General features: G+C 48.8%; 2 protein-coding genes across 2 annotated transcripts; one reads left to right on the top strand and one right to left on the bottom strand.

The window, feature by feature from the left end:
- Window positions 1-539: 539 nt before the first annotated feature.
- asb2b (ankyrin repeat and SOCS box containing 2b) lies at window positions 540-5,664 on the top strand (the record flags this gene model as incomplete). The annotated part of the gene is made up of 8 exons (XM_084481734.1): window positions 540-710; window positions 1,027-1,190; window positions 2,299-2,454; window positions 2,681-2,926; window positions 3,276-3,447; window positions 4,010-4,625; window positions 4,841-4,994; window positions 5,477-5,664. Exons 1-8 carry the CDS (start codon window positions 571-573, stop codon window positions 5,662-5,664), a joined length of 1,836 nt encoding a protein of 611 aa, XP_084337860.1. The 5' UTR covers window positions 540-570.
- Window positions 5,665-6,232: 568 nt separating this feature from the next.
- On the bottom strand, window positions 6,233-7,033 carry LOC311362543 (protein FAM181A-like; the record flags this gene model as incomplete). Its single annotated transcript, XM_084482406.1, has 1 exon — window positions 6,233-7,033. The coding sequence occupies one exon, from the start codon at window positions 7,031-7,033 to the stop codon at window positions 6,233-6,235; it is 801 nt and encodes a 266-aa protein (XP_084338532.1).
- Window positions 7,034-11,105: the final 4,072 nt, after the last annotated feature.

Raw genomic sequence — 11,105 nt, forward strand, 5'->3', positions numbered from 1 at the left:
GCAGGTATTCAGCCCGATTGTTATTGACTTATTACATTATTGTCCATTTGAACTTTGACATGCATCTAAATTCATATCCTTATATTCGTATAGCAACGAATTGGTTTGGCAATAAGGTGTAGCCTACACGCCTTTGCGTTACACTATAACCACGATTAACCCCGTGATATCCGTGATAAGTGCCTTCCTGTTTTACCGAAAAAGTCTCATTAAAATCATGACACGTGACAAGAGCTTTTATCGTATGCAGGCTGTAATCATTATATATGCTACCTCGAATGAACGTGACAATAACATTGCTATAAATATGGGATATGTTTCTAGATCTCGTGAGAACAACTGTAATGGATGAAGTAGGAACTGTGAAGTCAGTGAGAAATTGAGAAAGGGAAGTTATCTTGAGCGCCGTTAGCGCTATCTTGTGATGGTGCACCGACACATGCAGCGACCCCCACCAGCCGCATGACAATCTAGTCCCGAAATAATCTCCGAGCAGCACAGCTGAGCTCCCTCCCCCTCGACGCGCCATGCCCCTCTACCGCCGCACACTTCATCTGCGCCTCCACTACAATGACGAAATTCAGTTATTCCGAATATCTATCTCAACTACGAAATGCGGGGAGCAAACGAAACCACGAAATGTTCACGGCCACAGCAGACGGACGGAGACGTGCCGATAGACAACGGTCCACGACGCCAGAGTGTGCGGAGTGAGTCCCTTTAATCCTTTTGACAGCGCGCTAGCAGTTCTCTAAACGTATCGGTGCCCAGGCTGTGGTCAGTGTGAGCAGCGGGGATCCGCGCTTTATGTATGCTAGTAAAATGAAATCTCAAGCGACTTGATCTTCCCAACCCAAATAGAAAACAAAATATCTCCTATTGTTTTTGTTTGTATTGATTTCCTATTGATCTGTCCTTGAACACACACACACACACACACACACACACACACACACACACACACACACACACACACACACACACACACACACACACACAGCATTTGACCAATGTGTGTGTTCCCAGGGGGCTAGACCCTGTGGTTATAGCCATCAGGAGGGGAGATGTGAAGGCGTTAAACGACCTGTCCGTCAGCCACAGCCTGATGAGGGAAGGCCAAGACGGCTGGACACCTTTGCACGAGGCCGCCTTCTGTGGAGAGACGGAGGCTGTGAGGATGATCCTGAAGGGTAAATACACGCAGTGCTCCAGGGATGGAGAGTTACCATTCTTGGAGGCCTTCCGTTGCCTTTCTTTAAAGGAGAAAAAAGTGCAGACTCTTTACATTTACATTCAGGGCATTTAGCAGACACTTTTATCCAAAGCAACATACAATTAGTACATTTGTCAGAAGAAAGAGAAACAATATATCGCTGTCGGTACAGTAAGGCTGTATAGAACCAAGTGAAAAGCACTAACAATCGTTAGGTTAACCCATTCCCCGTATACAACAAAGATAGCTAAGATAAGACGCTACACAATGCTAGTACTATTTTTAAGTGCCAGGACGTACAACATGCAATAAGTGCGTAAGAGGGGTGTGTGTGTGAAAGGGGGGGGGGGGGGGGGGTGGGAGGGTTTAAGGGTGGGAGGCTATGCAGAGTCTTGTGGCACATTTCCACTGGAGGGTGCGGGTTGGTTCAGTCTGCAAAGGTGTGGCACGGGTCGCGTTTCCACCGCCAGACTGAGCCGTATTGAGCCGTCCTCTCGCAGTACTCCTCTGTTGGGGGACTGAGACGCCTGAAAGGGTGCCGGCAAGTTTGAGCTACACACATGCCGTCCGATGATTGGTCGACAGAATCGTCCCTTCCGTGTGACAGGGGGATAACAAACAAACACAGTACCCGTGAGGTATTTCTGGGCAACGGCGAAAGCTTAGTTTATTGAAGAAAATGTCGCGCAAAAGTTTGCCGTCCTTCTTGGACGTCCTACATTGTTGCTCTCTGTTCATTGTGCACGTTCTTCTTTTTCCTTGGATTTATTAGCAGGCTACACTGTATCAGGCTGCTATGAGATCACGATGCTTACGTAGCTGCCGCGGCTATCGCCGTCCGGCTTAAACCCCACCCTACCATAAGGGTACTGGCGGTGGTGGAAACGCAAGCCATAACTGAGCTGGGCTATACCGCACCCTCACTACTGGGCTGAGGCGTGCTGGGTCCGAAGCGTACCCGCCAGTGGAAATGCGCCATTGTTGAACTCTGGCGGTGACTTGTGAAGCAGAACTCTGTGGTCCATTGTTCCATTGTCACCTTTGAGCACCATGTTTACTGACATGCAAATGTCCCTCTTTATCAGCATACCCGGCGTCGGTGGATAAGCGGACGCTGCAGGAGCAGACTGCGCTGCTGCTGGCCTCGTTCTCCGAACACCTGGCCTGTGTACGCAGTCTGCTGGAGGCCGGGGCTGACCCCGACATCTGTGGGAAGAACAAAGACACGCCCCTGTACATAGGTGAGGCCAATTCACAAATATGTGTGCACAGTGCACACATACATGCACACATACATGCATACGTACATACATACAGTACATACATACATACGTACATACGTACATACCTACATACATACATACAGTACATACATGCATACAATCGATATACACACACAGCATGCATTTTTCACATCGAGGACATCTGCACGCATCGTCATGGCTACAGTAACCGTGTTTTTGACAGCATGCGAGCGGGAGAACGCGGACATGGTGGGCCTCCTGGTGCGGTTCGGTGCCTCCGTGAACCAGCGCTGCGCCCAGGGCTGGACAGCCCTGCACCAGGCTGTGTCCCGGGACAACACAGCACTCTGCGACACGCTGCTCAGCGCGGGAGCCAACCTCAACCCCTCCAACACCTACAGCATCACACCCCTCATCGTGGCTGCCCAGCAGGGCAGGCTGCGCGCCCTGGGCTACCTCCTGGGGAAAGGTACACGACCCACTCCCTTCCCTGGCCATAGGCAGCGTTCCTCCTTCCGGTTGGGACTGGGGTTGCAAATTAGCCAATTATTAACTGGCCAACAAACCTTCTATGCAACACATCTACACACATTGTTATGGAATTGACTGAGCCAATTGTGTATGTAATAATGTGCGCTGCATTGTCCCTTACAAATAAACTAATAATAATTGGCCCCGGTTCACCCATCAGCCATCTTGGCTCCTTAACACTAGCCGGGACACTGTTGAGATCCAAGATGGCCAGCGCTTGGTCAACAAGGCCCATGCAGTGTGCAGAGGATGTTGAAGAAGAGGCTTTGTTGTTGTTACTGCTCTAGGAGCGGACGTGAACATGGAGACATGTGACGGCGTGACCGCTCTGCATGAGGCCAGCAGGCACGGCCACCGGGAGGCGGCGGCCATGCTGCTGCAGCGCAACGCAGACGCAAACAAACCCTGCGGCTCGGGGCTGCTGCCGCTGCACACCGCGGCGGAGCACGGACACCAGGAGTGAGTTCAGCTCTGTTCAGGGGAGGGTTGGAATACGGGACATTTAGGATTAGAGCGTATGCAGATTGATGATAGTAAAATATCAATGTGTTGAGGGATTGTAATTGTAGAATTGTGTAATTACATTACCCATAACATTTACCAATATTGTTTACATTCATAAAACATTCCATTCGATAGATGGGTGATGGGTTAGTTTGGTACTTGTGTCGTGTAGACATGCTGCACATGCTTTACATGCAATCACAGGCTGCATTATTTCAGCCATTTGTTTGGTCTAATTGGTCTTCACGCTCTGTGTGTGTCTCTCCTTCTATCTCTCTCCCTCTCTTTCCCTCTCTCCTTCCCCCCTCCCTCTCTCTCCCTCCTCCTCTCTCTCTCTTTCTCTCTCCCTCCTTCTCTCTCTCCCTCCCCTCTCTCTCTCTCTCTCTCTCCCTTCCTCCCTCCCCCCTCCCTCTCTCTCTCTCTCTCTCTCTCTGTCTCTCTCTCTCTCTCTCTCTCTCTCTCTCTCTCTCTCCCTCTCTCCCTCCCCCCCCCACCCCTCTCCCTCCCTCCTCTCCAGGATAGTCTCCCTGCTGGTCCCGGTCACCAGCCGTGCGCGGCTGCGCGGCAGCGGGATCAGCCCCCTGCACCTGGCGGCCCACAACAACAGGCTGGGTGCCGCAGCTGTCCTGCTCCGGGCCGGCGCCGACGTCAACGCCCCCCTGTCGCTCCAGCGCTGCGCCCAGCACCCGGACCAGCGCACCTCCCCCTTGTACTTTGCCATCGCCAGCGGAGCCACAGAGACGGCGGAGCTGCTGCTGAGAGCCGGCGCTAGCCTGACCCTAGACCCCATCAGCCCCCTGCTGCTGGCCGCCCGGCGGGGCAGCCTGAGCGCCGTGGAGCTGCTGCTGGAGCACGGCGCCGACGCTAACGTGAGCGTACCGTCGTACCCCACCCGCTTCCCCGGTGCGGTGGCGCTCTGTGCCGACGGTGTAGCCGTGCTCCGGTGCCTGCTGGATTATGGCTGCGACGCCCGGGCCTGTTTCGGCTGTAGGTACGGCCCCACCCCGCACCCTGCCTGCCCCCCTCCATCCCCCTCCAGGAGCAGGGAGAGTCGGCAGCTGTCTGCTGCCCCCCTGCACCGCTCTGGGACACCTGCTTTAACCTGCAAGGATTCCTCCGCCGAAGGGACACAGGTGCGATGATCAGCCCACAGAATGAGAGGCGATATCAGTTATAAGTTGTAGTTATAAAATTCAATTGTATCTCTAGTAACTTAATTATTATTAAATTGAGGAGGAATCAAGGAATGTGTGCAGGCCTATTGCAATGATAGGAATGATGGAGAATGAACGAAGGAGGAATGAAGGAGAATTGATGTGGTGCTCTCCTTAACTCTTTTGATCTGCAGTTTTGTGAATGGCTCTCCACCTCGGCTGGGCGTAACTCGGCTGGACCAATCGTAGACTTGCTACTGGAGTATGTGGGGAGTGTTCAGCTCTGCGCCAGGATCACCGAACTGCTGGACAGCCGGGAAGACTGGGCCCCCGTCAGACACAAGACTCGTAAGTGGAAGACAAAGACTCAACCTTAATTATCCCTCTCCCCCTCTCCAACACACTCTTCCTCTCGCTCACACAAACCCTCTGCCTTGCTCACACGCTCTCACACTCAATTAAAAAAATACACACATACGCTCTCTCTTACACTCATACATGGAAGCATGCGCACACACACACACACACTCTGTCTATTTCTCTCAGTATCTCCCTCAAACACACACTCTCTCTTACACTCATACATGGAAGTACGTGCACACACACACACCTACACACTCCCTCTATCTCTCTCATTATATCCCTCAAACACTTACTTGCTCTCTTACACTCATACATGGAAGCATGCGCACACACAAACACACACTCCCTCTATCTCTCTCTGTGTCTCCCTCAAATGCACACTCTGCATCGTTCTCCACGCTAACTGTTATACATCACGATATGGAAACGGGAGATGATAACATGACAATATGAATCCATATTTCCAGTGTCGCCTCGTTCTCTACTGCACCTGAGCAGGATCAGGATTCGGGAGCAGATAGGAACCCACCGACTGGGGTCTCTCCAGAGTCTCCCCCTGCCTGACAGACTCCTCCACTACCTCGGTCCCAATGCCGTTCAGGAACCACGGCTCAGTTCCCCAACCGTCTCAACTGAACTGAATGTAGATGTGTGATGGTTTTGGTTTGTTTAAGTGTGCAACGGTGGCCGTTTAGCTTGTTCCAGTGTGCACAAGGGCCTGATAATACTGTGTATTATACTCACTATATATCATGTTAATATGTTTGGGTTGTACAACTAAGGGTGCCAATGTGTGCTTGAATCAGACTATTTAAGTTTAAGTTAAGTGTGTCTGTATTGAGTGAGTGAGTTTGTTAACGAATTAATCTTCTGAAGACAGGGGTTTAGAAAGGTTATAACACTTTATTTGGAAATCACAGCTACTGTTTAAAAAGGCCAACATTATTTGAACAAAGAGTTTGTCTCTTAATTAAAACAAAATCTGAACATTTAAAGGCATGAGTTTGGGTCATCAGTTCATACGTCGGTAAAGTTGTTAACTAATGTTCCTGAAGTGCAAATTCGACCTATGTAAACAACAATTCTAATAAGTGCTTTAGATAAATTCGCTATCTTAAACTGCTGGGAGAGGCCTTCCCGCTAGCTGGACATAAAATAACCAGGCGCGTATTTACATGTATGGAGACCTGCTTTCGTCCACGTCCACGGCCATGTGAGTCGCCTTAGAGGAAGCCGAACACGCTGAAAATAGATGACGGGACGGGGGGCTTGGTCGGGATGGGCTTCACCACGACGTGCGTGTGAACCTTCGGTCCATAGTGATGCTCAGGGAGGACCATCCCTGTTTCGGCTCCCGCGGCTTTGCCCCACAGCACCAACGGGGAGTGGGGGACCACCACGTGGCTCTGGAACACCTGTTGTCCGTGGTACTGAAAGGGGCAACAGCCGCAGAGACTCACGTGGTGGGAGGTCATGTCCGATTTCACCCTGTCTCTGTCCACCGCGCCGTGTCGACTCGAGGCGCTTATTGCGGTTTTTGAGTCGTCGACACGAGTTCCTTTCCTTTTGTCGTTTTCTTTTTTATCAGTCTCAATGTGGCTCTTTTCGAGACCTACCAGTAAAGAGTCATTTTTAAGTTCGGTTAGTTTAGGTTCTTCCCAGAATGAGGCCGGTAATTGCCGTTTCCTCATGGGCAGCAGTTCCTGGCTGCCGGTATCTTTGTCCGCGGTGGTGCGTAAAGTGTCCACAACATGCCCATCCAAACGCGCTCCTTCTGGGATCTTGCCCTGGGGTGTAGTAATCCCGGCTGGTCTGGCGCCTTCGGGCAAGGCAGCTCTGTGCGTGTGGCATCTTGGAACTCTGGAGTATTTGTGAGAAAAACGCTTCAGCTGCTTCTGCAGATACTTCCGGTGGTCCACGGAGCGTCTGCACGGCGCAGACTTGTCCAGGGCCGCCTTGATGTCGCTGGACGCCAAATTAACGAAATTCAATAAAGTTTTCACCTCGCTCTCGGAACTCGCCATGTTGACAAGTAATCCACGTTACATGGGTCTGTCCATCCAGAAAACCTGAAGAGAAATTAAAACAGTTTAAAACATTAAAAATATTTTCTTTGCCCTAGGTGATGAGAGGAAATTGCTTTGAATACGCCATGCTGTAGTTAAAAACATGTTGTTCGACCATCAGCTGAACTCACCAGTCCCACTGTCGGGTCCCCAGCGAGCTGCTCTTTGAGCACTTGAAGAAGTTGAATGAATATAAAGTCCTTGTAGTTAGGGTGTTTTCCATGAACCAATCAGCGACCTCAAGCCCCTCACAATGCTCCCCAATCAGCATCCTAGCGCCCCGGTATCGAATTCTTCACCATTGCAAATTGTTGTCATGGAGATCAAGAACAGCCGCTTCAAGGGATGCATGCAGTATGTCTCCTCACATGCTGATGTTAATTCTGCTCCGTCCACCGCCAGAGACAGTTGAACTTTCTGATCCTCCCACCCAGTTCCGAACATAGGCTGTAGTTTAAAAAAAACGCCTTATCATACACGAGATGTAAACTTGTTTTGGTGTTTCTTGACTGCTTTAGATATAGGCCTATTCCCTCTCAGCATCAACAAGTGTGAGGTCAGCAGTGGGATTTGGTGAGGGGAGGGGGGGGGGGATCTAAAGAGTGCATAACCATGGAAAGAGGCTTGAATGCTCAAGAATCTTGTCTTTCTGTTTGCCCCCTCAATCGAGCGACACAAAGGCGGAATTACTCATTCAAACCTCGCGGGACAAAGGGGCAGGGAGCTGGATAGTACTCTTGCATTTGTAGTCAAACATTTAGAGACTTAAATCGAGTCGTCATGAAGGAGAAAGAGTCGGACAAAGACCATAGAATTGCCATCAGCAAACATTTTCCTGTGTCATATTATGGGGGTCTCCATGGCTCCCTCTGGCCCGCGGACAATAGCACAAGTTTGCACACTCGAATACTGTCACCCTGCCAACGCCAACAAGAGCCCGAAACAGGACAATCCCCAGAGAAAGCACGGGCTCCGCGGGAAGGCTGCAACAGAAGAGGCAAAGGGACTTGTGAAATGCTAATTGAGCTCCATCCCTCATTGAAGTAGGAACAGAGTAACCTCAGGTTCCATCGGGCTGCGTCCTCTCAGCAGCCGCGCGGGATGTGAGGAGGCTGATTGTTGGTGAGTAACCAGCACCGAATGCCTACCGCCTGCACCCTTCACCCGTGCAGGTAAATCGTCACTTAAATAGTTAAAGTTTCTGGTAGATTCGTTGGGGAGATATACCCATGGTTTGATAGAGGTGATATACATATTTATTTATATTATATATATGTATATAATTGTATATCATGTATATATATATAAAACAAACAAATATATATATATGTATAATATAGGCCTATAAAAAAGAAAAAGTATATATAAATGTATATATCTAGAGAGAGATATAGATGGAGGGAGGGATGGATAGGCTACTAAATGATAACTTTTAGTGCTGTGCCAGTAGGCCTGTATACAGTGTCAATAACAACAGATAAGCTTTAACCATGTGCGGCTATGGGCGCTCCCCAGACAATCCTTTCATGGGTCGCATCCCTTCTACTCCAATGAGGTACCGGGACACCATTGTCCTCCCGCTCTCCTCTCCCCGTCACCAACCGGTTCAGCTCAAAAGGCCAATTAACAATGGTGTCCCCGTCCACCCCTCCGTCCCCCCCTGGCCTGTCCCCCCCCCCCACCCCACCCGGCCTGTCAGCCCCCCCTCAGCCTGTCAGCCCAATCCCGGCGTCTGACATGACGAGGCCGCGACCAACGCCACCACGAGACCCCGACGAGACGCCAGATTAGGAAGCAGATGGATTGAGGGGATGCTTGATAGTTTCGTTTCTCCAAAATTATCCTTAAATTAATAAAGTTTGGAACGGAACAGGTGCTGTCTCAATATGGCCATGATGTATGATCAAATTATTTTGATCTTGTGTTCAGTTGAAAGTACACACTAATGCCTTATGAAGTATGACTATAAAAAAGCTTATAACGTGTTATTTTTCCCAATCTTTCGTAAGCATGACCAGCTCGATGGTCATTTATCGATTAAAGTTAATATGCATTTAGAAACCTTTTCCTCTTTTACTCACTACTTAACTAATAAAAATAGTAAATTAAATGCGTCCCAGTAATATCCAATACCAGTTTCTATCACCAGATGGCAATGTTTCTCCATTACAAACAGTTTACTAGTCAGTCAATCAGAAAGAGAATATATACTGTGTGTGTGTGTGTGTGTGTGTGTGTGTGTGTGTGTGTGTGTGTGTGTGTGTGTGTGTGTGTGTGTGTGTGTGTGTGTGTGTGTGTGTGTGTGTGTGTACGTTTTTAAAATCGTGTTTTTGTTGTTTTGTTACCATTGATGTCTGCCTACTTGTATTTCATATCATGTTACTATCAGGTAATTTGGCACACACTTTTATCAAAAATGACTTAAATCTGTAAATCCAGATACGTACAGAAGCAGATTCGGCTGCAAACTTCTTGTACAGACTACCTATTATCACACAACACGATTATATCAAAGTAAAACAGAGTGGGATTTAAATATATATATATATATATATATATATATATATATATATACATAAAGCCTTTGGCCATTTTGCAGAAGTTGGTTCCCACTGTGATGTACGGCAGGCTGACTCTGCTTGCTGAAATTAGGTTAGGCAGGAAGGAACCTCAGCAGGCAGTGTTTTTCTCCTGTCAGATAATCAATAGTGGGATAGACTGGGACGGGATGGAGAGGAGGAATACCGCTGGGTCACCAATACGTCAGCCTCAGTCGACAGGTATACACTCCCCAGCTCTGTCTCCATGTGGCTTAAAGCCCTGCATGGTCTCTAGATGTCCCATGTCTTCTCCAGCACCCCTGTCCTCCTGCACGCTGCCTGTCTGAGGCGTTTAGCCTGGTTTAAGGCCTTCGTCCGACCTCCAATCATACAGCATCATCATACTGACCAGACGTTGTTATTGACACACTTATAGATATGCTACTAGGTCCTGCTGCATGAGCTGCACATGCATAATGCCTCAAAAAACCTCTGTGGCAGGTGGTGGTGGTTTTTGATATTGTGTACACAATGATGTGAAAAAGCCATTCCAATGTTCTATGAAGAAACACACCTCTTACAGCCAGATACCACACTACACTAGGCCCAACTAAAGTCCACCAGCTGCCATTGAAAAGTGTCCACTAGCTAAGATACAGAATCCAAATGAAATCTCCTCACAATGCTCTGGGTCAGGCGATGAGGTGTAACTTCACTATTATTATTATTATTATTATTATTATGACAGCAAATAACGGCATCTGATAACGACAGATTCGGGTCTCCTCCGTGGACCAATGCACGGCTCAGTTCTGAACTCCGACCATACGCAGCTGTAATGTAATAGGGCCGTTCCAGTGCTCTTCGTGTGATGGATGAGGGTGCTGAACACAGGGGGCCGGTGTGGATCTCTCGGCCCCTCTGGGAGGACAGATACGATCAGGTTTTGATAAAGAATTGTGGTTTCCTGTGATTAATACATTAGATCTGTATGGCACAGGGTGGACTCTGTGCTTGCTGGGCTGGATGCTTTTTTTTTATTACGGCCAGGTCCATTTCCTACACCTGTGTTCTACTATAATAACATTTATGGTTGGCTTTGGGTTTGAAATATACTTCCATAACTACATTTTTTGTATAGAGGGTGACTGATGAATGCATTAATTAACACACCTATTTGGATTAATTGTTCATGCAGGATTCAGGTATTCTTATTATTGTTGTTCAGTCTTAAGTGTCTCTCTTGGGATGAGGACTAGGAGCGGTATATGAAGTGGCCTTCTCAGACAATGTCACTTCCTAGCAGGGGAGTTGAGTGGAGATGCGAAGGCTGTAGGCTAGGTTCACAACTGCCTACAGTGAGCAGCAAAACAGCATTATGCAACTGCCTCTCAGAAGCTAGCTTTTGCAGTCTGGTACTTTGCTGTCAACTCTCTCTCTCTCTCTCTCTCTCTCTCTCTCTCTCTCTCTCTCTCCTCTCTCTCTCTCTC

This window comes from Micromesistius poutassou (genome assembly GCF_964030765.1).
Source record: "Micromesistius poutassou genome assembly, chromosome: 17".
NCBI lineage: Eukaryota > Metazoa > Chordata > Actinopteri > Gadiformes > Gadidae > Micromesistius > Micromesistius poutassou.